The 27,205-nt window shown below is 42.8% G+C and overlaps 1 protein-coding gene across 2 annotated transcripts in view; it reads left to right on the forward strand.

Moving 5' to 3' along the window:
- Window positions 1–27,205, forward strand: part of NEBL (nebulette) — a 347,130-nt gene that overhangs the window by 118,400 nt on the left and 201,525 nt on the right. For both annotated transcript variants that reach the window (XM_045874312.3, XM_045874313.3), the window contains exon 3: window positions 2,815–2,899. In XM_045874312.3, coding sequence (XP_045730268.1) covers window positions 2,815–2,899 — 85 coding nt within the window. The remainder of the gene's footprint in view (window positions 1–2,814; window positions 2,900–27,205) is intronic.

The following is a 27,205-nucleotide window of genomic DNA, read 5'->3' on the forward strand; positions in this document are numbered from 1 at the left end:
ACTAGTTTTTTTTTTTTTTTTTTTTTAAAGATTTTATTTATTTATTTGAGACAGAGAGAATGAGAGACAGAGAGCATGAGAGGGAGGCAGGTCAGAGGGAGAAGCAGACTCCCTGCCGAGCAGGGAGCCCGATGCGGGACTCGATCCCGGGATTCCGGGATCATGACCTGAGCCGAAGGCAGTCGCTTAACCAACTGAGCCACCCAGGCGCCCCAAATCAACACTAGTTTTGACCAACGTTTTAAACAAACTTGACTGTCTAGTTTCTGAGTCTGGATTAGAAGGTGGGAGCCAGAGGGGATGAAGACCATGCAAGGCCAAGTGTTGTGGGAGAAGTGATCTCTCGACACCCCAGAAATCGGGCACGCACCATGATTTCCTATGATCTAGGCCATCCCAACCGTGGTAGACTTTACAAGCACTACTGTTTTACATCGTGATCTGTTAATATCTATGAAGCTGACCCTCAGGTATGATGACAACATTTAAATTAAGTTTGTAGATGCTCTAGGAAGGAAGGAAAATTATGTAAAATTTTCAAAGGATGTCAATTAAAATAGTTCAAATGCATCCAGCAGTGGTGGGGTTTTAACTTCAGTTAAATGAAGACTTTACTTATATAGGACGTTTAATTCCTGAAGGATGCTGGGAAAATGAGGCAATGATGTACATTCCCTATTGTGAGTCTCACCCCACACAGTGCTACAAAATGTCTTTAATCCTGATTTCAGAAGTGCTAGGGTAACTGTTGCAAGGACGTACAGAGTTTGTTTGCACTGACAAGAGCTGACTCCATCAGCCTTCTCACGGGAAGCCAGGAATAGGATGCTGGAAAGAAGCCTCTACAAGGAGAGTGAGGTGGAGAACACTTGGGAGAAATCACAGGAAGAGGCACAGTGTGGACATCACCAACGAGAGGGGCTAGGGAGGGAGGCGGCTCTTTGAGGGACGGCTGTCAGCGCGATGATAGAGTCTCGGCAGCTAGACATACACTTTCTGCGCCGGCTGAGCGTGGGGAGGGGGCAGCCATGAACCAGTGTTTGTACCTTTCCCCACACAGAGGGAGCGGATACTCTCACTTCATCATTAGGAGGGCCTGTGTGTGACCCTCTATCACACAGCATGGTGAAGCTTTACTATGGCTTGACCGTGTGCTATGGTCATATGGCTCATTCTTCTCTCCCCCTCTCTCCTACCTTTCTTCCTTCCACACATATTACTGAAGTCATATTATGAGCCAGACACTGGTAGGTGCTGAATGTGCTCTGACGAGAGACAAGACGGCCTGTTCTTGCTGACACAGAACTTTCCTTGTACTGTGAGACAGGGACGTGTCAATAGGAGCATGCAGATGAATATAAGAATTACAATGGGAAGGAAAGTACATTCCAGGGCACACTGGGGAGGCCAGGAGGGCTTCCTGGAGAAAGTGACGTCTACGGCAAGACCTAGGCAATGAAGAGGAGTCAGCCAGAGAAGCGGGGTGTGAGGAGGGGTGAGTGTTCTGGGCCAGGAGAGCAGTGTGTGGGGGGAGAGGGGGGAAAGACAAGGGTGAGCTCCATGGGTGGAGCATGGCGAGTGAGCAGGATGACTACAGAGGGTGATTGTGGGGCCTCTACAAGGAGGCTGGACTTTATTCTCAGATCACTGGGAAGACATTGAACAGTGGTACTCAGAGGAGTAATGTAATCAGATTGGCATTTTAAAATGCCTGCTTTGGCAATTTGGCTTGGAAGGGCAAAACTGGCAAGCTACCTGAAAGGAAAATGTGGCTTATCATGAAAAATGCAGTGGAGAGGGAAATGTAAATATACCCGAGGCGTGTTTAGATAAAATCAATAGACTTGGCAATTGATTGATTCAATGTGTGAGGAGGCAAGATTATCCCCTGGTTTCTGGCTTGGGCAACTGGGCACTAATAAATGCAACAGTGAATAAGAGGGAGGAACTTGTCTTGGGGATGGGTTGGGATATTGGACAGTTGAGTTTCAGACTGGTTGAGTTTATGGTGGGTGTGGAACATACCCGAGTGGAAATGCCAGTGAATCTGAGGTCCAGGAGAACATGCTGGGCTAGATTTGGGAGTAATCAGCATATATGCAGAGATCACCCACAGCTCTGAGAATCAATGAATTCACCCAGGTGATCACCCCGATGTAGACTGAGAAGAGAAGAAGCTGTGTTAGAACCCCAAAGGGGGATGGGCAGACAGAGAGGAACCCACAGGGGACAGAGAAGGGACAGCCAGAAGGGGAGAAGCCAGGCTGAGAGTGTGTGGTGACGTAGAAACCAAGAGAAAGGACGTTTCTAGATGGAAAAGCAGTCCAGTGAGAGGAACACAAAAAGATGTTGCATGTGTCCACAGGAAGTTATTACGGCTTTGACCAGAGAAACTTCTGGAAGCAGGAGCTAGAAGCCAGAATGCATGGTGTTGAAGAGAGAGCTGGAGAGGAGATGAGCAGGGGCAGTGAGTTTAGGCCTCTTTGAAGGAGAGAAGAGAGTCTAGCTCCACAGGCTAGAATAGTGTGTGGTTGGAGGGAAAGGTAGTAAAAGTTAGGAGAGCCCTGAGCATGCTTGGATGCTGTTGGCAAGCAGTGAATAGAGAAGCTGAGGTTGAAATTTTGGGAGGTAGTGGGGTAACTGGTGATAGAGGGTCATGAGAATGGAGGAGGGGAGGGGACCCAGAATAATGATCCAGAGATGGCCCTAGCCATGCGGAGAGACACCTCTTTCCACTGTGATGGGAGGGAAGGATAAAGCATTGCTTTGCAACATAATGTTTTAATTACGTTCTTCTAAAAAATGTCTCCACAGACACTACCCAAAGCAGTCCTTCACTACCGTGGCAGATACGCCTGAAAACCTTCGCCTGAAACAGCAAAGTGAATTGCAGAGTCAGGTAACTTCTCGAAAGCCTATTTTCGTTATGTCGGTACTAACTAGAAGTCACGAGGCCAGTCCTCTGAGATTTCATCCTTGTCCAGTTTCTGCCTGGTCCCCGGCGGGGGTGGAGCCTGAAGGCAGCCGCGGGAGGGCGTTCTCCGTGAAAGCAGAGCACATCTGTTTTATTCCTGGGCTCGGATCATCCTGACATTCCCGGTTCTGTTATTCACGTGGGACTAGGGCAACTAAATGAGTTCTGGTCAGAGTAAGTGTTTCCCAACAATATTGATTTATTTGGTCCTAAATATTTAAAAACATTTTATAAATAGCTTTTCCACACCGCATATGTAGGGGAAAGAAGAGGTGTTAACTTGACCCAGTTGTAGCGCGTGTGGCGCTGACACCCTGTCTGTGTATCTCACACCAGCCACGAGCTTTGTTTTCATCCTGTCACTTTATTCATATTTCTTTCATATGTCACACTGACAGCATGAACAAAGATTAGAACACCACAGTTGGCTCTCACTCAACCATTTTGGATGAGAACTTGCCTTCAATATGGTGAAACACACTGGTGAAGACTAGGGATTTAAATGGCAATATTTTCTGCAGGGACACCCCATCTCTTAAGAGACACAGGGCTCTCTCTTTCAGAGAAGTTATCTTGCCTGCCACACTGTGGGAATACGACAAACGACTACATTGCAGCCCTTTGGTCAACCGTGGAGTAAAACCCTACCAAGGAGGGGCGAGGGAAGGCTGATTCGGGGTCCCCCTTCTGCTGCTCATGGGTTGGGACCTGGGGCCAGCCCCTCTGATTCTTTATGCTTCTGGAAAATGACACCGTCTATGTTATCTGGTCTACCTATCTTGGGTGGGGAGGTGTGAAAGCATTTTGAAAGCTAACAGATTGTATGACTCTGAAGGCTTTTTAGTTTTACTAGGGTCCCTGAAAATCCTTGATATGAAAAAAAGAGAATTGCAGAATCTGCATAGGAAAGAGGAACCTGGCTAATAGGCTTTGCAAATGCTAGTTGTAGCGGATCTCATTATTTCTGTGCAAGCTGATGTGTTCACAGGGGACATTGTGGTTCCCTCCACCCTCTTTCTGGGGGTCTTGGGACCATTTCCCAATCCATTTAGTTGAAGGAAGTAGAACTCAAAGTAGAGTTTGCTGTCGGTTAACAACACCATGAAGACTTGGTTGGCAGTTAGCTTTTGGTTTTGTAAAATGCTAATTCTTGTGTGCTAAGCCATTAGTTCAAAAAATTGAGTGCTGGCCAAGGAGAGGCAGTGTTGCAGAGCCGACAAGAACACCCCTGCTCATTCACACTGTGGAGGGTGCCAGGACTTGGCTCCAGCCTGTGCAGATCCAATATGCCTTTCTTCTCATCAAGTTAGGATTAATTAGATAATTCGGGAGAAGTACTTCGAGCACATTGGAAAACAGACCTAAATCAAGCGATCAAATATTTGTTTCCTGCCTATTACATGTCCTTGTTCTGTGCAAAAGAATTCATAATTAGTTGAGCTTCCCTTCACTGAGCTCATAGGGTGTGTGAGGAAACAAGACTAACATAACCTTACCTCCCCCCACACCCCCGGACGGCGCTCTTTCATTTACAATAAGGATCCCAAAAGGGAGGGATGAGTGTGGGTTGGACTGGTCGGTGGTTCCTCCTAGAGGTGGATTTGAGTGGAGTCTTGAAGGTTGAGAACGGATTGGATTTAAACACTTGTCTCCTTCCTTGGAAGGCATACCGCTCCCTTTGGGTTCAATTAGTGGTGACAGGTGCCTTGAGCTGGGACCAGGAACAGGCATTTACTGTTTTCCTCCCGCTTGTGGGCCTGGCTGTGGAAATGCAAAGAGAAAGGGAACTCACTGTTTTACAAAAGGCTGATTTTATTCTCTGTCACGGAGCAGCTTGCAAGCTTCAGAAGGTGCTGATCGGCTGGTGGGACAGAGCTGATGCAGGACGGCACAAAGTGCCATGGGGTCTCCAAGCAGTGGTCAGGTGAAGGCATCGGATCCTCCTCCAGATTTTGTTCCAGTGTCATCTCTAGAAAGAAATGTAGGGCTTCTTCAGACAGATAGTATGGGGAAATTCAACTCAATTGAAGAAACACGTATTGACTATGTACCCTTGCAATGAACTGTGCAGGGATCTGAGGATATCAAGGTGTCATCATCATCATCAATCTTGCTATATTCTGGGCACAGAATTTTACACGTATTGTTCCATTTAATCTCAAACAGCCCTATGAGACACGTATTTATGATTATTGTCCCTATTTATTTTATTTTTAAGAGATTTTATTTATTAGAGAGAGAGGGAGAGAGCACGAGTGGGGAAGGAGGGGGAGAGGGAGAAGCAGACTCCCCACTGAGCAGCATGCCCAACACAGGCTCCATCCCATGATCCTGAGATCACAACCTGAGCCGAAGGCAGACACTTAACCGACTGAGCCACCCAGGCGCCCCAGTTATCCTTATTTAAATGAAGCACTCAGCCTTTAGAGACTTTAGATGACTTGTCCTTGCAAACTTAGTAAGGAGTTGAACTTGGAATAGAACCGACATCTGTGAACCCTCATTACCCACACTCTTAACCAGTGCTCTGGTCCCTTGATTCAGAAGGCACCTGGAAAAGGAGATCCATAAGCAAATAGTTGTAGTGCAAGGTTATAGTGCAGTGTATGCAAAGGTAGAATTTTGCATAAAGTATGAAAGTCACTCCTACGAAGAAGTCCTTCTCCTCCTCTTCCTCATTTTTATTAGCAGTGGTATTTTTCTGGGTGACAGATGAAAACACTTCTATAAGAGCATTTCTGCTTTTGCAAAGGCATAGAAAGGTATCTACCCAAATGGTCATATTCATTAATGGCAATTGATTTAATTTTAGCGTTTTAAATAACTTGGTTCTGTGGCAGAGCAGTACCTTAGTGTTTTGACATCAAGAAATCTGAACAGCCCAAAAGTTTTGGTGGAAAATCAACTATTAACATTTTATTTACTTATTTGTAATAATTCGTGATACTAAATGAGTCAAATCTGCTCCTAAGTTTGGAGATTCTGAAATCCTCTTTTAGCATTGTTTGGTTAAAGCTAGTTCTTTTCTTTCAGTTCATTAGCTTGTCAAATGAGCCAAAATGAAGGAAAAACAAAAACCAAATTGTGGTTCAACCTAAAAAGTTATTTATAGATATGCATTGTTATGTTCTCCTTTTTCTTCCTTTATCTTTTTTTTCCCCCTGTCTTTTAGAGAGGGTTGTAAACACTGCCAGAATTTTTTTTCCCTAAGTGTTAAACCCTCTCAAGCTTTTTTTGGGGATTTATATTAGGTGCCAGATTGTCATAATAAAATGGTGAGAAATATTGGAAAATAAACAAGCAAACCATGAGTTAGTTTTTTCGAGCTGGTGGTAGGCAGTGGTTTCCAGGCATTCTCCCGCCTACAAACAACAGGTGCACGCCTGCTTGGCCAGCCACCAGCTGCGGTGGGACAGGGGCTGCCCTGGCACTGGGCAGTTGAGCTGGGGGGGTGGGATTAGGGGGGAAGCACCCCGTTGTCACTAACTCTCTCTTCGTCACGATCACGGATGGACTGCTTCACAGAAACAGTGTAAATAGTGGTTGGGCGCCCCCACTGGCCCACAGTAGCCCACTCTACAAGGAGCAAAAGTAAAACTCGACTCCTAGTGGCATTTAGTAACATTAGAGTTCACCTGTGGGGCATCAGGCTGTCACTGCTGCAAGCCTGGGGACCGGTGTAATATCCTCTTTTTGTAGGAAAGTGAGCCGGGAGTTCCAAAGCCCTGCCTTACAAACTAAACTGGAACACGAACTCTTTGTAGGCTGGGGAATCCCTAAAGTTTAAACATTTGAGTGACATGAAAAGCCCCTTAGGAGAAACATTTTCTTGATGTATTATTTTAATACCATGCTGTTGCAAACGTTTCCTTTTTCAGGCTGTGTAGCATACTCTTTCTGGAAGTAAAGGCACAGCTGTTTTGAGTGCCTGGATCAGGGGTGTGCAGACTTCTTAAAGCGGTGGCATGATGAGGGGAAGGCCTCTGTAAAAGGAGAACTAAGTGGGGTCATTGAGGCCAACACGAAGGGTGGCCATACCCCCGTTTGCTCCCCGTCCGTGTGCTTCTCGTCTCCCTGCTCCCAGGGCCAGGGGGTGACTGTCTTCGGAAACCCTGGCCCTCTGTAGGGCAGAGTTCTGTGAAATACTGCTCATGGCGAGGACGCAATGTTAACTGCATCCCCACTTAGTTGTTTATGTGATTGGCTTAGCTGTTTGCAATCATGCTGAAAATAATAGAGACTTTGGGCTCACTGTGTTCTTAAATGGAGTGTGTGTAATTTATGAGTGCTGATAAGATGAAAGATGGAAAATGATTATGGAGAGAATACAAATCATCCTGCAACCTTTGAGTCTTCATTTTGTAATCTGCGCTGATTCTTTTTTAATCTTCCGTGTCTCTGTGGAGGCATAAAACACATGGTTCACAGGGAATACAATCTAGGATAGCAGGAAGTGTGAGGAAGGAACGTGGTTTTTTATAGGGAACATAATCGTTAGACGTCTTTTTGGGGCATATGAAGACACGTGTTTAATATAAACCTCTGGAAGCTCAAGGAGGTCAGGCTGTGGCATGCTCTCTCGTTCTCCAGCTTGCCCTTGGCACTTTTCTGCACCTCCTCATTCTATGGGTGCATTTCTGGAGGGTACTTCTCTCAGTTATCTGCCATCTAGCCATCCGGTAAGGTATTAACTACCTACCTAAAGCATGTTGCGTTAGGTAGACTTTGAAGGAAGACTGACTTCCTTCAAAGCAATGAAACTCTGACTCGGGAACTGTTGGAAAGACAGTTGGGGAGATACTTGGATAGCATCCTCTGCATGCTTCAGATCCCATCCCGAGGACCCCCACCCAGCCGTAAATCTGACCTACATGTCACCTGCCCACAGAGCACCAATCTCAGGCCACACTGGGGACACCGTAGTGAGCAAAACCCAGGTAAAGTCCTCACTCTCTGGGGATTTGTGGTTTAGTTGGGGAGAGGATGGTAATAATTAAAAATTAATAAAAAATAGGTAACATTGCAGTTGTGACAAGATCTGCAGAGAGAGCGGTATGGGTTTTAATTATGTTTTAAAACATTCTCAGGGAGTTGGAGGCCTGAGTACTTTTCTGCAGACAAATGAGTAACTAGGTCTCAGTCGGGTTGGCTGCCTCCCGCCCGGCTGTGGATTCCATTTCTAAATGCCCACCAATTTCTTGGTTTCCACTTCCTGAACTTAGCTGACTCTCCTTTGCTCTTCCCTGGGTCCTCTTCCCACTCCTTATCTCATCCGATAACCTCAACCTTCTAAAACTATCTCCAGGTAGTTTTTGTTGTATTCTTGGGCGAGAAGCCTTCCACATGTGCATTTTTATTTTCTTTTCTTTGAACCCAATTTTGGCAGCTTTATAGTTCCCATCTTCTGATTTGCACCATTCTGATCCTATGGCGATGCTTTTTACTTCCTGCGATAAGCACTTTCTCATGTATGTGAGGGTGAAAGTTCATGGAGAGAAGCTTCGACATGTTTCTTAGCAGGGCTTCGAGGCTGCGAAAATGATGAGAGATATGTTTCCCATATAGGGAGGGATGAATGGGAGTAAGAACTTCAAAGGAGAAATATTAATTCACTTGATGTGGCACATTTCTTCCAGGGAACATAGCATGCTGTGCAGATGTCAACTCTAACCCTCATGATTTCCCACAAGTCAGATTGTTTTTTATCTTGCTTTTGGATAAAATGATGTAAGAGACAAAAACGTCAGTTGTGACAGACAGCAAAATAACCAAAATGTTTTGATTTGCTGTGTCATGAGGGGGTTTTAGAGCTTTTCTTCACAGGGGTCTGGCCTTCTACTCCTCAGCCTCCGGAAAGGACCCATATTCTTTCCATCTGGTCCTGGGCTCCCAGCATACTGGTTCTTTGGTGCCTTCCTGGCTCATCTTATCTCCCTTTCCATCATTCCCACAGCTCATGGTGGAGGATGTGAGTCCTGTACTTTGGGTGGCCAGCCTACAGGTTATTTGTTATTATTCTGTGGGCCTGAATCAGATGACTGGTCCTTCAATGAGGCATTTGAATATGTAGGCTATCAAAGTTGTGGCTCTGGGATCATGACCATAACAGCTATGATGAGGAGACTATTTTAACACTTTTCAATGAATGTGTCTTTCATCTTTCTCTTCTATAAATCATGTTCTGCCATACCACCTCACATTTATGGCTCTAGAGGAAGGTGATGAGTAAACTCCACTTTGAGAAGGATAAAATATGGTCCCCATGTAAAGAGGGCGGTCCATCCCTTTTTGGCCGCGGTAGATTGGAGGAAGAAGGCAGAAAAATCAGTTGGAAACATGAGCCCCCTTTCTCTTCTGACTGAAGTCCCCAAGAGGAGAGGTGGGGAGGCATGGTAGGTGGATGGAGAGCCAGACGCAGAGAAGACCACCCCACAAGACATGCTCCAGACTTCTTCCCACCTGAACAGTGAGCCTCCACAGCATGGTAGGCATGGAGAGAACCTGAATTGTGTTTCCTAGCACCTCAGTGTCTCATGTGGCATGGAAGGTGATGGAAGTCCCAGCTCATCTTGCAGAGGAATGCCGAGGGTACTTGCTGGGAAGCTGCCACTGTCAGAACAACGTGTCCCTGTAGCCAAGGGTAGCTTATGCAGGTGGGGAGAAGTCATAGATCTCAGCGAGGAAGGACGGATTTGACAGGTGGTACTGCCAGGCTTTTTCTGAGCCAGGGGGAGAATACACCATGATGTCACCAGCCACAGCCTTCAGCGGAGGGCGCTAGTGATCAAGCGGAAAAGGAGATACCCCTGAGGCGAAAGCGAGAAGAGAGAAAGAGCGAATGTGAAAGTGGATTCAAGACTTCCCTCTTCCTTCACTCCTTGCTCACACACGCTTGAATGCCATATTGGAGCGGAGACAGGAAGCAGGAGAAAATCTCAATATACCTAAGTTATTTAAATCATCGAATGGATTTGCTTTAATGGCTGCGACTAAAGTTAGTTCCTTCCACTTTAGTGTGATGGGTACTTGTGAGGAATAGCAGAGCAGCTGTGGGAAATAGACATTTATTTTGCATCTGAATATATTGTAAGTTAATTGCTAACCTTTGGTTTTATTTGGTAAAATAGAGCACTAGGCCTGCCATTAAAAGATCTTGGTTCGAGTCCTGCCTCTGCCACCAAGTGTGACTTAGGTACCCTTGACCTTTGATCTTTTCAGGACATAACATAATGGGTTGTACTAGATGATTTTTAGAATTCCCTCCAGTTATAATGATCTTGACTGTAGTACAAAAATGTTCTGCAGTAACATCTCAGGTTAGCAAAGATTAAAAGAACTTAAAGAAAAGGAATTGCCATTCTTGTTTTGTCTGACAAAATAATAATTGTCAGACCTTCCCTTTCATTTGACTGTTCCTCTAAAAGCTTGTTCTCCAGACTAATCTCAGATACTCGTTGAAGGTCAGAGGTCTGAGAAAGTTGATGCGCAAATCAGTTTCACGTTGGAAGGTATGTCTAATTTTGCACCAAACATGTTTAAAGATAGCAGAGGACAAAAGAACATAAAAATAGCTACAGTCATAATATCCATCCACTGATAGCAACTAGTCTCATCTTTAGTTCTATTTCTCAAATTTTCTATATAGAAGTAACTAGAATAACTGTACATATTAGTATACTTTTAGGAAGTGTCTTAGTTATTTTAGCTCATTTCCTTTATGCTTTCTTATTTTAAATTGTTTTCTTGAATGGCTTTGATTGATTATGTGGTAGCTTTTGGACTTTAACCGTTAGTGTTTTCTCCCTACAGTGTTATTTGTTTTTTACCACCTCCTTGTCCTTTCTAGAAGCCATTTGTTCCACTGAGCCTTACCATCTTGAGTTGTTCAAGCAGTCGCTCCAGGGTTAAAGATGGTGCTGCTCAGGACAGAGAGGCTCATCTAAAGCAGTCCCATTTTCATTCAGTTAGTAGCTTCATGAGATTGAATATTTCTCAATACTCTTAATTATTAATATGTTTTTTCCCTAATCGTGTATTTTTGAATGGAGGATGCTGCTGTGAAATCACTGCTTCGTCATGGAACCATGCAACAGAACCAAATCTGTAGTCCGGTATTGGATTCAGAAGAGGTTTCTTGACGCCTGGGTGACTCGGTCGGTTGGGAGTCTGCCTTCGGCTCAGGTCATGATCCTGGGGTCCCGGGATCGAGTCCCGCATCGGGCTCCCTGCTCGGCAGGGAGTCTGCTTCTCCCTCTTCCTCTGCCCCTGCTCATGCACACGCTCTCTCTATCTCAAATAAATAAATAAAATCTAAAAAACCCCCAAAACCTCTTGATGGCAGCCAGCAGCGCACAGTAGACTTTCTTTGTGCACCTCATGTTTTGACTCTCATAAAGTACTTGTGTTTTCTTTTATCAAAAATTATTTGGCTTAGTTATCATTTCACTTTATCTCAGAACTTCGCTTCTAGCTTCCACTGACTTCAGAAGGGCTGCCCACTGGGATTCTGCAGGGGCCTTGTAAACATGGAGATTTGGCCTGCTGAATGCTGTGCAGAAGGAGGACTCTGTTGGCTTCATTCTTTTAAAAAGCTCCTATTTGGAACAATCATTGTGTTGTATTCTCAGATGAGATCTCTACTTGCGCTTCTGAGAACATTGATTGTGTTCTTTTAATGGAGTGTTTCTCCTCCCCAAATGTCTGCAGAGAACAATTTGAATTTCCCTCCCTTCCTGCGCCCCTCCCTGCCTCTCTTTTGATTTTTGAAGTCAAGGGTCAAGATGATGGTAAGTCAGAAATTAAATGAACACGAATTTGCTCCTAACTAGAAGGGAAGTTTTGGCCTCCCTTTGACTGACACACTGAGTTTCTATTTATGTGGAATTGTTTTTACTTCAAGGGGATCTATAATCTGCAAATATCTACTAAGGGAAATCTAACAAGCATCTCCAGCTATAGATTTAGCTTCCCAGGCACACAGTACTTTTAGACATCAAACAACCAAATATACCAAATTTCACATTCTTACTTAAGCTAAAGAAGTGAAGGAGAGTGAAGCCAAGGATCCTAACCTATTTTTAAATAGCCAATCTTAGAGCCATTATACAGTCTTTTTTCTTTATCTCTAGAATCGCTATAATGCTTATAAATCATTAAAATTAACACTAAAATAATTCTTCACTGTGTTTCTGCTATTGCACAGAGAACATATACTTAACAAGATTTCCTTGGGATTGGGTAATTGCCAAGGCTCTGAAACTTTTCATTCGAGAATATTTTTACTCTCTAGAGAGATACCATTTAAACTCTTATATATATGTACTATATATATTACTATATATATAGTACATATAAAATGTATATGTATATTGCATATATGTATAGGTATACATGCACATAACACACATATAAAATATGCATGTATTTATATACATGTATATACATATGTATGTAATATGCATATATATTCATACATATATACACATATATAATAAAGCTAACTTGGAAAGACAATGTTCAGAAAATAGTCTCTTTGAAATCCTGAAAGGCTGAGAAATCATGGAGTGTTTTTTCTTTATTTGTTATCAGTGGCTAAGTATGATTTAATTCACTGCCGGACACTGAAACAGATGCACCATCGCAATCTGTGTTCCCATCATGTAGATTGGCTTTGAGATTCCTGTGTCTTTTAGTCATTCCATATGTTTTCAGAAAGAGCAAAAGTGAAAAAGTCTAACGGAGATAGTATTATTTCTGGAAGTGAGGTAATGAGATCTTTTTCAAAATATGCCCATTCAGAGGACAAACCACTCATTCCACAACATAACAAGCAGAAACACAGTTACAGCTTCATCTGTTTTTTTTTTTTTTTTAAGATTTTATTTATTTGATAGAGGGAGACATAGTGAGAGAGCGAACACAAGCAGGGGGAGCAGGAGAAGAAGAAGCAGGCCTCCCGCAGAGCAGGGAGCCTGCTGTGGGGCTCGATCCCAGGACCCTGGGAATAAATGATCCGAGCCGAAGGCAGACGCTTAACGACTGAGCCACACAGGTGCCCAAGCTTTATCCATTTTGATGGTAATTTGTTAATTATTCTATCGGTAGTTTGTTAATTAACTTAATTTTTTTAAATACCTGTTTCATCTTTGTCCCTTGTTTTAGATTTTAAACTACAGGCCAGGGATTTATTAATTTAGTGGTTATTATTTAATAACCATGCTAAGCACCCATCAGGATTATATCATACCATTTGATGATGAGAGTGCTAATGCATGAATGAAGTAGGAACAATACAAAGTAATCTCATGAAAATCAGGAGTTAATGAGAATGAAGAATTAGGGGCCCTGGGTGGTGCAGTTGGTTGAGTGTCTGACTCTTGCTTTCGGCTCAGGTCTTGATCTCTGGGTTGTGAGATTGAACCCCAAATTGGGCTCCATGCTCAGCTCGGAGTCTGCTTAAGATTCTCTCTCTCTCTGTCCCTCCTCCCTCAAATAAATAAATAAATCTTTAAAAAAAATGAAGAATTAGACACTTTCTTGAGAGGTGGACAGATAGATGCCTTAAAAAAAAAAGATTTTATTTATTTATTTGACAGAGACAGAGATAGCAAGAGCAGGAACACAAGCAGGGGGAGCGGGAGAGGGAGAAGCAGGCTTCCCACCAAGCAGGGAGCCCGATGTGGGGCTCGATCCCAGGACCCTGGGATCATGACCTGAGCCAAAGGCAGACGCTTAACGACTGAGCCACCCAGGTGTCCCGACAGATGCCTTTTTAATTCTTTCTTGCCATTAACCAGAAAAATCATGGTATTCTTGATTTCAAACTTTTACTAGCAAAGAAATCTCATTTAAGGACTTATCCATATTTCCTGTAATTTAATTTCATATAAAGCTGCTTCAGTTACTTACTGGTTTAATCTATGCTTACTGAATACCTCCTTTGGTCAGATACTGCCTGCCTTCAAGGTGAGGGTGTATGGAGAGAAGCCAGCCCCAGTTGGGGGCAGAGAAGCGACCGAGGAAAGATACAACTCCTGGCTTAGCGGGGTTTATTGAGTCTCCTCAAAAGATCTTCTCCCAAATTCTGTGAACTCTTATTTTTTCTGTACCCCATTTAGCTTTCTCTTCTCACTGTAGTGAAATGTTTATTCCTTCTTTGAAAGGAAGCCCAGAATGACTCTTACATGGATCAAATATCAACTGCTCTGAGAAACAATATATCGGAGAAGAAATGACCTTTTATCCGGTTTTGGAAATAGTTCTCTCTGTTTTTTGTTTCCCAACACCCATGTCCCCCCCACCCCCATTTTTAAGCACCCATGCCCTTTTATAAACTATTCGTAGAGCTTGCTTCTTCTTAAAATAATGTGGATGAAAAATGTTTTTGATTATTTTATGGACACCGGAAGACCTCTCTAATAAAATCCACTTTTTTTGGTTGTCATTGAGAGAATTAAATCTTGTCATCTACAATACCCAACCCTCTTATTATCCTCCAGACTCCAAAGGAGAGACTCCTAACCCTTTTTAGGTCAGGTGCCCCTTTGGAAATTTGATGAAAGCCATTGAATTTCTCTTTTGAAAAAAGTACAAAAGCAAAAATATGTCAATTTTAGAACATAATTGCAGGCCGTTCATGGGAGAGTGAAGGCCATTGGAGTCCCAAGCTTTAGGGGGAGGGGCCAAACTGGCCAATGGGAGGAAGAGGACTGGATGAGTTTAGAGGTTAACAGAGACTAGAGGATTGTCCCAGAAAGATAATGGATTCCCTGCCTTCTAAGCACAGTTTTATTTTATCTTGATTAAAATAGTAGCCTTTTTGGAAATGTGAAATGTCGCTGCCTTAAAAAAAGCTATCTAGCAATAAGTGCTAAAACTTAAAAATACATATGTTCTTTAATCCAGTAGTTCTACTCCTGGGAATTTCTGTTGTATGAACAAAATCATCAGCATATAAGGCATATGTACAAGGATCTCTGGGACAGCATTGTTGATAGTAGCAAAAACAAGGAAACATAGTGAAAGTCCATCAACAAGGTAATAGAATAAATTATGATAATCCATACCCTAGAATATCATGCAGCCGTTAGAATGAATGAAATAGAGGTAGACCAGATGCCTTGTAGGAATGCCCATGTGGTATTGTTCAATAAGAAATACAGATAGAGAAAAGTGTATAAATTCTAAAACTTTCCCTGTGTGCATGTGTATGCATATCTATGTCTGTATTTGCATATGTCTGATGGAGATGATATGTGTAGGGAGAAAAATATGGACTACTATATACTAGCTGTTAACACTGGTTGAGCCAAACCAAGAGGAAAAAATGTATATAAACATAACTGTATATATGTAATATACATACATGTGGGTAGATGTAAAAAGAAATAAAATAATGATTTAGAAGCATATTTGCTGATATGCATTTGACAGTACATTCTTTGACTTCTTTCATAGTCAGTGACACTAGAGCTTTTCAGTTCAGTTTGGTGGGACTTACTTGGCCCATTTGTCCAGCCGGGGATCTCCCTGCTAACTTATTAGATGAATTTCCTGTGACTTACTGCTCTAAAGTTATTTGGTTTTTAACAAATTCTTATTGGATGTCTATTTTATGTGTGGACTAGGTTTTGGGCCGGGGAGTAGAGAACTGAACCATTTGTGTGCGTGTGTGTGTCTATGTGTACATGTATGTCTATGCACGCACACGTATGTGTACATGTGTGTATGTGTATATGTATGTTTGTGTATGTGTGTGCATGTGCATGTGTTTAGGTGTGTGTAACTGTGCATGTGCGTATGTCTGCAGGTGTGTGTATATGTATGCATCAGTATGTACGTGTGTGTACATGTGTGTAGGTGTGTATATGTGTGTGGATGTGTGTGCACGTTTGTGTAGGTGTGTATATGTGTGTATGTGCATGCGTGTAGGTATGTGTGTGTATGTGCATATGCATATGTTTCTAAGTGTGTAGGTGTGTGCATGTATATGTTTGTGTCTAGGTGTGTATGTATATGTGTGTGCATATGCATGTGTGTAGGTGTGTATGTATGTGTGCATGTGTATGTGCGTGTGTGTGTGTGTGTATAAAACGGACTGTTTGCAGCTGCATTTGAGCTTCCTCCCTTTCGTCTGTTACATTTCTGTTTACTTGGTTGTGGATGTGTAAAATGGAGAGCGTAGGTGCTGCTCTCATGTTGATAAGAACCTAAGAATTTGTTTGGAGTGGCATCTTGATTTTCCTGCTTTTGCTTGATTAAATATCTTATTGTCTAACTGTCCTAGCTTTTCTTCGGAAATGCCCAAAGACCTTGAGAGAGGACAGCACAGAGAAGATTTTAGAGGAAAAAGAAGTGTGTGAGGTGCTTCCTATATATCAGTATCTCTCAAAATTGGGGTTTCCTTTGTCACAGTTAACTGGTGAGCATGTTGAAGATGCTCGTTTGCGGGCCTGGCCCCAGACCCACCCAGACGGAGTTCAGAAATCCTCACTGTTACCAAGTGCCCCTTGTCATTCTTATACAGGTGAATTTTGAGAGCTGCTTCCATCAAATTTGGTTTCAAATAATGAGGCCTTCTGGCGTTTTTACCCCCAGAATTTTACCAAGACTTTTCCATATCTTTGAACTCCTTTTCTGTATGGTTTTGGCTATCTTGCCATGTGGAAGTTGGCCCACGTTCACTGGTTTCTCATCCTGCTGCTTTGTAGGATTGACCTGAATGTGTAAGGCAGGATCCTTGGAGTTCTGTGCTGCTGTACTAGGCTCCTGAAAGTGGATGGCATTGCTCCAGTTCCAGCTCAAGGGCATAGAGATAAGAGGAGGGATTCTTTAATTCAATTTTAAGACATTTAGGTATTTGACTCAGCAGGTGCTCTTATAAAAATTTTTCTAATACTGAAATAGCTTTTTATTTATTTTCATCTTTTTATTTATTTTTAGAGAGAGAGAGAGGAAGAGAGAGAGAGAATGAGCACGAAAGCAAGGGGAGGGGCAGCGGGAGAGGGTCAGAGAGAATCCTCAAGCAGACTCCCTGCTGAGCACCGAGCTGACTCGGGGCTGGAACCCAGGACCCTGAGATCATGACCTGAGCCAAAATCAAGAGTCGGCCGCCTAACTGACTGAGCCACCCAGGTGCACCTTATTTTCATCTTTCTGTTCATTAGCAATGCCTGCATTTTAGAAGAGATTTTATTAAGAGAAAACTTGTTACTACCAAACACGCACAATTTCTTTTGGACTGCAAGGAAATCAGTGTAGGTCCGAAAGGGACAAAAATGGTTTGAAGAATCAACAATCTGATGGTCAAATTCAAACGTTTTTAATGTAACAGAGTAAGTATATACATGCATAGAAGAGAAAATTTCAGGTTATGATGTATTTTGTTGTTTGTAGCTATAGAAGTAAAATTGGAATGCACACATGATGCAAAGTTTTTTTTTGAGAATTCTTGATTCTTTGGATAATTTTTGTTTTATTTCTAAACATTCCTAATAGAGACAAAAACTGAAAATTCTTTAAGATATCTGAGATTTATCCCCTTTCCCACATTTCTTCCCCAACCCTTTTATCTGAAATGTCAAAATAATTGAAGGGAAGGTTAGTAGTTCACATGATAAGAACTACATGACCATTTTTCTACATTGCTCATGTGATTGTACCTGTGTAGACAACAACTATTCGGATTAGAAAGGCCCTGTCTGAGAACCTTTTATCTCCACAGCAGGAGATGTACACCCCAAGTCGATGCAGGAAACCCATGACATCATCCCTCAATCAATAATCATCGATTGAGTAGAGTTGGTTTCAGAGCTGTGTATTAGATACCCCGAGGGATACAGAAGGAAGAGTCATAATTTCTGTCTTTGAAGGACAATCTAGTTCAGAAAGTGGTTCAAATGTGCATGTTATCACATGGTACTGTAACAAAAGACCCTTTCAAGGAATACTAGGGAAACCAACACGAGAGGAATGATCGTGGGACAGGGGAGGTGCTGAACAGTGGAGACATGAGTTGGCAGAGAGACAATTGAACAGGAGTAAGACATGAGGTAGGCATGAGCATAATAACCCTAGAGCTGGTCCCATCCAAAAAGTGCCAGCAGGACCGCGTGGGAGGTCAGTCAGGAGAATCGGGTGGGAAACAAACCTGATTAATTGACTTTTAAATCTTTAATTTTCTGGGGATTTATGATTTTAGAAATTCATTTGTATCATAAAATATAAAGATTGTTGAATAGATCTTTGACAAGGTAAATGTTCTACAGTTAGGCTTTCACACAGTAGGTGGGAACTAAGTGCTAGATGACTAATTTCTGGTGTTTATCTGCAATTCTAGAAGACCTTTATTTTTTCCCTGCATGGAACGCAAAACTCTGCTACAATTATTTGTGAATAATTTTTTTATGACTCACATTAGTGAGACTCTTGTAAATTAACATTTAAAAGTACAATGCTTCATCCACATTAAAAAACCTCCTTCTTTCCCACCTCAGAGATATTTTCCTCTTGTCTAAGAAGTAGCTACTTCGTTTTAGAGGTTGGCATTTATACTGAGCCTAGTACTTTTTTTTTTTCTCTGGAAAGGAAAAAAAGAAACACAGAAAAGCCCACTAACCAAACAAATCCCCTGATAACTACTTACAGAGAAAAAAAGCTGGCTTTGTTTTTTTCTTGTGAGTGTTTTTTTAGATCAATCCTTAGATGAGAAGTAGTTGTAATTAGAAAACTAGAGAACCCATTTGGATCTTTGGTGTAGTGGGTGTAGAGAAAGGGTACATTAAATTGCTATCTAACAGAGCAAGGAAGCCAGTTTGTATTTTCGATTGGTAAACAAAACATATGACTATTAAAAAGAAACAAAAAGACTTAGTTTTGAAGGGGAGTGTTGACTTGCCAAGGAACATTGAGCTTCTACTATCTGCTCACACGTGGAGTGGGAAGTCAGGTCTGACAGTAGATGAGCTTTTTCCTGACAACCTTCATGTCTCTGACATCTTGTCTGCTACTTTCTGGGGAGAAAGTGGGCTCTCTAGAAGCTAAGAAGGGGATGCTTTGCTGGCTCTCCAACTCTCTGCTGTGTTTCCCGCCCTCATCCTCAGCCCTTGGCTCCCATCGTGGACATTCATGACCATCTGACCACTGCCTTCCTTCTCTGCTTTCATTGTACTACTTGGTTTCCCTTAAGCACATCAGCTTTATTCCTGATCTTTGTCAGTCTCCATGACACAGCACCCAGAAAGACTAGAGATACATTATCGGGTTGTCCTCTGCTCCATGCAAAACTTTGGCTGACTTACATCCATTTCGGGACATGACTTTCTTGTTCCAGAGGCTTTCTTTCTGTTTGCAATAAGTATTTAACCCTTCCATCGCCAAATATGTTCAGAGTGTAGATTAAAAAAAAAAAAAAGAGGGGCGCCTGGGTGGCTCAGTTGTTAAGCGTCTGCCTTTGGCTCAGGTCATGATCCAGGGTCCTGGGGTCGAGCCCCGCATCGGGCTCCCTGCTCAGCGGGAAGCCTGCTTCTCCCTCTCCCACTCCCCCTGCTTGTGTTCCCTCTCTCACTATCTCTCTGTCAAATAAATAAATAAAATCTTAAAAAAAAAGATTTATTTCAGAGAGAAAGAGAGAGAGAGCGAGCACACATGGGGGGAGAGGCCAGAGGGAGAGAGAATCTACAAGCAGACTCCCTGCTGAGCACAGAGCCCGACGCAGGGCTCGATCCCACGACCCTGAGATCAAGACCTGAGCCGAAAGCAAGAGTCAGACGCTTAACTGACTGAGCCACCCAGGAGCCCTCAGAGTTTAGATTTAAACAGATTCTAAGCCCACTTGATTTTTTTATATAGATATTTTACTCTCTTTTGCTAGTGCTGGCTTCCTGTTCAGTCCTTTATGTGGGAATGGCTTCTCTTTCTGCAGAGACTTCTGTTGTTTGTGGGAGGTCCAGCATCCTGTGACCCTGTGTAGATGGGGAAGGTGATAGGCTTTGTTTAGGCCAGGAAAAGTCTCTTTTGACTGAGAACATAAGTAAAACCAGCATTGTCCCATAGTGTGGTGTTGGGCACTAAGCTAAACCACCCACTTCAACTGTAGCTTAGGGGCCCCTGCGTGATCGTTCACTTGGGTCATGCTAGGGCCAAACCAACCCTTCACGGTGGAAGTAATACATAAGTTGTGGTGGCCACAGTCCCCTTCGGCCCCATCTGCCTGACCTTTCCCTTTTCCTCTGCCTAGTGGCCAAAGTCCTTTCTGAGTCCGAGATTCACCGATGGTGAGGATGGTGATACCGTCCCAGGCAAGCATTCTACATAGAACGGTTCATGGCTGTAGTTAGAGCTTAATTTTTAAAAACCTTTCATCAGGGAAGGAAGCTCTTTATAGTAAATGACTGCATTGCTTGAAATCATCTGCCGTGTAGTCTTCATTATATTCCTTAGTCATTATGGTTTGCATTACATGGTCTTTTCTCAAACATCAGCCTGGTGAACCAACGATGAAATTGCATTTCTTTGAATTAGAGTACAGATTATTATGGGAGAAAAAAGACATTAGAGGGGAAACGTTCATGTTTATGTTTGAATAAATGTGAAAAGCTTAATGGCCTCAGAGGCAGTTAAAGGAGAGCTTGCAAGGGAACATGGGACCGTCGCTCCTCATTGCTTGAGATGTGTCTCCGGATGAGTGGAGGTAAAACACTTTTCGAATCCTGACGTAGAGTCAGTTTGGTGTGTACTTCTTGTGGGGCTAGGAAAATTCAGCATTCCTGAGAGTTCTTATTTTCATCTCCAGGCTCACATGAGGCAATCAATAAATGGTTGTTGAAATACACTGGAAAAGTCTTTACTCAGAGGGACCCCCCCCTTCTTTCTTGTCCACACACTTGGGCTTCTCTGTAGTGTCCACATGGGAAAAGCCAGTCCTAGGATTGGGAAAGTTTTGGCACTGCTGATGGGAATAAACAAGGAAAATGTAAGCTTGGGAAAGAGACCGATTGCTTGCTTGGGCTTATTGACTTGGCTCTGACCGCGGGTGTCCCCTGACTGGGATTTGCAGCGTGGTGGCTCCAGGCCCTGGTGGGGGTGTGACCTGCTGCCGGACCTATCCTGGTCGGCCTGCAATCTCACCCATGCTACGGTCCTGCTGATCTGTATACCAGACAGATAGGAGTCACTCGATGGGAAGTGAGGTGACGGAATTCAGTGACTTAATTGTGACTGGCTGTGAACTCTGATTTTGGCTTTTATAGGGTATCCGAGACATCTTTTGGGACACTCAAAGCCCTCAAATATGCAGATAGGTTAGGATGATTGCCGTGGGCTTTATTATACTTTCTGTTTTTCCTCACAGCCATCTGCTGGGTTATACATTTGTTTATGCTGATGTCAAGTATGAGACCTAGATAGAGCATTTTTATTGTTCTATCACTTCTACTGCCCTCTTACCCGCAAGTTCTCCAAGCGGTCAGGGCCCATGGTTTCCAGATGCTTGTGTTATGGAGCTCCAGGGAGGATGGAGACCTTTCCCCATAGATTTGTTTTGCCCACAGATTCTAGAAGAACGGATGAGTGAATGATCATAATCTATAATGGACATTATTTAGGGTGGGGTTACCATGAACCAGTCACTGTACTGATGGCTTTTGGTATAGTACCTCCTTAAATCTTCACAATAACTTTCTTAGGTAAGCATGGCCTCATTTTGTGGATGAAGAAGCTGCAGCTCAGAGAGGTTGTGTAAACTACTTGGGGGTCACACAGCTAGTCAGGGCCCTTCCTCACCTCTTTCTGACCCCAAAGTGGGAGATGTTCCTTAGCAGGCCTGACTATTTCAGTGTAACCATTACTACAAATGACATTTTTGTGATTTCAATACCATGTCATAGCAGTGTTGTGACATTTCAGGTTTAAACTTCTCCAAGTTCTCTTCAGGAGGTGAAATTTTTGGATTTGCATTTTTAACAATTGTAATTTCTGGTAAATTCTCATTATTTTATTTTATTTATTTTGGCCCTCAGTTTGGATTTTTTTTGTTCCTGGAGGTTTTGTTTGCACAGTAACTTTTTGTTTGCGTGTCAATCATTTTAGCCAGCTCAGCTATTATTTTAACAGCTCTATTGTTTTGTTTGCTCCATCCATTTAAATTTGTATTGACTAAATGTCCTCATGATTTCCGAGCTTACTGATTTTGTATTCTAATTCTGTATAGCCTTATATCTCATGCATCTAATTTTTAAACTTTTTATTTCTATATAACTGTCACTGACCAGAGTATTGCCATTTAACTTATTATAAAACCAGTGTAAGAAGGATAAATTTTTCACATTTTAAAAACATTTTTAAAGTCGGTCTGATCATAGCAAATCTTGTTATATTAGAAATTTGATATTTAGTGGAGCTCTATTTTATTTGTCGAGGAACTGGTCAAACACTTTAATCCATAGTGTGTTGGAGAATGGGTTGCTCATCCTAAATTCTTCAGGAGCTAACTTCTATTGCCAGAGATGTTTTCCATCTCACATATTTTGTCTTTCTGTCCTGAGAGGACTCCGCAAAGCAGAGCACTCATTTACTCCACGACTTGACAGTGCTCCTCTTGGGTGCTCCTCCTGGGTGCTCCGAAGCATCAAAGCCATGCCAACTTGGTTTCTGACTTTGCTCAGCACAGAGTTTTGCAGGAGAGACGTGAACCCCGCTGGTGCCTGAAGGGAGCAGTAGCTCTGCTCTGAGAAGGGCAAGTTCACTGCCGTGGGTTGGGCAGGGCTCGCTGGGGATGCATGCCTGCATGCTTATGTGATCTTTCTCCTGTGCTCTGCTGCTACCAAAGAGGATTTAAGAGCACTCTCAATGGAAAACACTTAAGGGATATTTATGAGTATAAAGAGAAAGAAAGCAAGGCCTTTTAGAGGAGGACGTGCTTTAATGGAAGAGTTGGGGCTTTGACAGGTGGGAGGAGGGATGGCGGGGCCCAGGATATTTGTGGGCGGTGCTGGAAATGAGGTAGACATGTTGAATGCCCATCAGTGGACCGGTGACCCCACAGAAAATCCAGAAGAGATAAGGCTGGTTGTGGAAGAGCTGAATGGCATGCTAAGGAGGCTGGGCTTTATCACTAGGCATGGGGATCTATATGTACTGGGCAGGAGGGTGATTTGTGGAAAATGATGTTACAGCGAGATTAATCAGGCAGCAAAATGGATTGGATGGAGAGAGATATGGAATAGAGAGTCAAGTTGGGAAATGTTTGCTGTAATGAAAGTGCATGATAATTAAGCAGATAATCAAGGGAATGGAAAGGAAGGGAGAGAGAACTATGAAGGAGGCACATTATGAAGAGTGAGTGTATGTGAGGGGAAAAGGGGTGGGTGCTCTAGAATTTCTGTTGAAGGAGCTTCCAATTGGCAAACCAGCTGGAAGGAGAAAGGGGCCCGTAGGCAGTGTGTTTTGATGTTGTATTGATGTAATAAGCTGACAGTTTTTACTGAGATTGTGTGTTGATTTGTGTGGTCTGTGGTGGCGGGGCTCTGCCTAATGAAGACTGTGGCTGTTTCTGTCTCTATCCCAGACCCCTCTGGCAGTGCCACTGGGGTGAAATGGAGTCCAAGGTGGCCGAGGCCCATGAGGCTGTAGGCCTGAGAAGATGGCATTGTTGTCATGCGTGTGGTCAGAGATAGGTCAGGGGTCCAGTATCTCTGTCATCCCACCACTCAAATGTTTGAATGAAGGATTGAGAGTGAGGGAGTAAGTTCAGGATTAGCATTGATTTGAAGAGTTTGATGATTATTTAGGAAGGGAAGTAACTTCCTTATGGATGGATGAACAGTGACAGGGGAAAAAGCCAGTTATTAGCGACAAAAGCTTTCTAAAACCATGTTCATTTGCAATATAGAAATATTGAGTTTTGAAAATAAAACCTTTATGATGCATAGTTAACTTACACAAATATTATAGATTATACGTACTGCATTGTTATCTCATTTGAACATTTGTTTTTCAAAATGGCCAAGGCAGGTGTTGATTGTATACACATTTCAAAATTTGTTCTGGGGTTTACAGAGAAAGAAAGAGAGCAGAGCAAAGTCTTAGCACAAAAATCATGTTAGGGGTTGGGCTATTCTTGAAATTTGTTTAGCTTTGCCATTCATCTTAAGGGATGTCAAAAATACCCCTGTAAAACTTTCTGTTTTTAGGCTATCCATATGACACTTTAAGAAGGTATCTTATACAGTTTAATAGCTTTGCTGGTGAAACTGGCCTTCATGTTATCCAACCCCCTGAGAGCCAGTGGAACGTGGAGGAGAGGGAGGGTAAACATGGGTTTCAGTTTGTCTCCACCACCTAATGCTATGTGATCTTGGACAAGTTTCTTCAGCTCTCATGTTCTTCATCTTAAGATGGTGATTTTTCTCTCCCTCTTCCATGGTCGCTGTGAGGTGGGCGATAATGTATCGAACCAGCAGTCCTCCACACGTCTTAATCCATGGCAGACACCCGGAAAATGTTATTAGTTCACTCACTTTTTCCCAGGATCTTCTATGTTTTCACTTCACTGTCCTTAGAGTGATATGGATCAGTTTTGTAAGTGGTGGCTGTTGTTCTTATCTTTGGAAGTGGTTCGGGGATTGTGACCAAGAAAGCATTCTGGGAATAACATCCCCGATCTTTGCTAGCTGGCCTCACCGCCTACGGAAAAGCACAGTCCTGGAACTTGGTAGGGAGAACCTGTAAGATCAAGCAAAAGAGCATGGATTCAGAGCAGGGTAAAACCCCCCGCTGTCCCTTACTGGTTATGTGGCTTTGGGAACTGAACTTTTGAGTCTATTTCTGCAAAATGTGATTGAGATGCCAGCATACACGGATGTTGTGAGGATCACAAGGGATGATGTGTGTCTAAAGACATACAACAGAGCCCGGGGATAGGCTTGAAGGGAAAGTGAGAGGTGAGGACCCGATTATGGGGCCCTTACCAGGCATATTCAGGTGTTCTTGGGCCTGTTACTTCCAAAGTTCAAAGAGAAAACAAGGGGAAAAAAGATATTACTGGTTGATCTTTTTAAAGCATAATGAAATTCCGATTTATGAAAATAGCAAAATGACTTATTAAAATGACTTGCTTAAATAATCCATTAACTTGTTAGGGGAAATACCCAAGGCACAGTGATAATGTGAGAGTTTAGAGACTCATAATGGAGTCTCAGGAGACATTAATAGAGTAGAGGCAAACCAATCCGTTACTTCTCATGACCTTCACAGTCCCTTTCAATGAAGGGCTGTCTGCCTACTTTTTGGGTAGTTGTTGAATGAATGGAGTTTTAAGGAGGTAGTAAGAGAAATAAAATAAAAACAAGTAAAGCTATTTTTTTTTTAAGTCTATAGAAACCTTTAACAAATCATAAGGCTTTATGAGTATGGTTAGATACACAAGCTTCTTCTGCATATTCAATGGTTTAAGCCAAGAACGGAGTTTTAAAATCATATTATTTTGATGAACGAATCAAATAAAAAATTATACTCATGCTAAAGGGCATTCTGGAGGGCAGATCTCAGTTTTGTGAGATGACATAGCAGTTTTAGTATACTTCATGTTAAGTAGACTACCTCGGGAAGGGAGTATCTCAGAAAGCTTGGGCATTTCCTAATAGTCCTAAAACTCCGGGCCATGATGATGCACCACGTGGCCATGGTCCATCAACTGATGTTGCGTTGCTCCGCCTAAGAGGCATCTAAAAGTCTCCAACCTCTCAAGGCTCATGATGAGTGTGAATGGCCAGGTAGAGGCTGAATTATGAGCCGGAGAGAGCTCTTCTCCAACCTGCTGGCAGAGATTAGTTATGTAGAGGAAGCTGGCCATGGAAGGGGGAGAGCTCCCTTTTTAAAAATGGAGGTGTGGATTTTTTTTTGGATACCCTGTAAAGGAGAAAGAATTCGTACCACAAAGAGTAAGTGGGTTGAGACAGCGGTAAGAATTGCTGCTCACAGCATCTAGCTCGTAGCCAGCCTTATCCACTCAGAAATAATTATTTTCAAACTGAGCAGCATTTGCAGTAATAGCTCCCAAACAGCTGTGTCAGCTTTGGAATGTGTGAAAACTGCTCGAGAATAAACCGTAAAGTAGGGTTTGGAAATTAAAAAAAAAAAAAAAGAAATTCAAGGATATTTTGATGTGGAGGGGTTATTAGCAACAGTTTACAAAAATACAGAACAGTCAAGTTGGGAGTTCATTTCGTTCCTGCGGCGTCTTCCTATTTATCTTCCTGATATATTTGTCTCCTTGGTTACCATAGCGCTACTCATTGGTATTCCTCGGCGCGCGGGGTTGCTGTGAATCCCTTCATAATTGCACTGAACTAGAGAATTTTTACTTTTTCGGCCTTGCTCAAGCTCAGGGCCCCTTTTTTCTTTTGCGTGGCAGCTTTAATTTTGCACAAGAATGACAGCCACCGTCCTGTTCCTTTTGTCTCACTAGTGGGACGGTCAAGCAGCTACCTTCACGAAACCTGATGTAATTACTAATACGTTTCCTTCCCAAGAAGGCAGTGCTTGCTGTCTCCACCCCCCGGGGCCTATAAACGTCATTTTTTCCTGATGTCTGAGCTTCAGGCTCTGTCAGCCCTGTGCTCCTATTCTCAGTCACAGGGGGTGCTGTGCCTTTTTCAGAGGGGAATGATTGTTTCTCATCAAGAACACTTTCCTCTTGCCTTTCCCTTTGCTTCCAAGGTGAGGGGTTCCCAGTGCCCTCAACATTTTCTGCAGCCCAAGATGGGCATCGGTGCTTGGCTGCCAGGGGAGGTGTTTGTAAGTGCAGTGACACCTCCTAATTACTTTTAGGAGGGAACTCGGTGTTTAACAGGTTGTAACTGTTGGCTTCTTAGATTGTGGCCAGTGAAACTGTTTTTATCTTTCAGTGTGAATGTCGAAGGCAAAAAGACATGGAATTAACTACATGTGACTCATCTTTGTTTCTGTCAATTACTGCAGTGATTCTGGGGGCTTGGAGTAATGTATATTGTAGATACAATTACTCTTTTTGGATCCCATAGATTAAATTCATTGAAAGATCCCTCTAGAGATGCATTAGCTGTACTTTGCCTCTGGCTTCTCTTCTAGGGAGTCAGTTTCAAGTTCAAATACATTTTGTCTGATAAATTGACTACACATGGACGAACTAAAGAGAGCAATTATGTATGACATCAAATAAATGACTCAGTGGCAAGGTATATTCTATTTCAGTCA

This window comes from Mirounga angustirostris, unplaced genomic scaffold, assembly GCF_029215605.1.
Source record: "Mirounga angustirostris isolate CCGP_5_RB_7025 unplaced genomic scaffold, mMirAng1.0.hap1 SCAF_5, whole genome shotgun sequence".
NCBI classification, from domain to species: Eukaryota; Metazoa; Chordata; class Mammalia; order Carnivora; family Phocidae; genus Mirounga; species Mirounga angustirostris.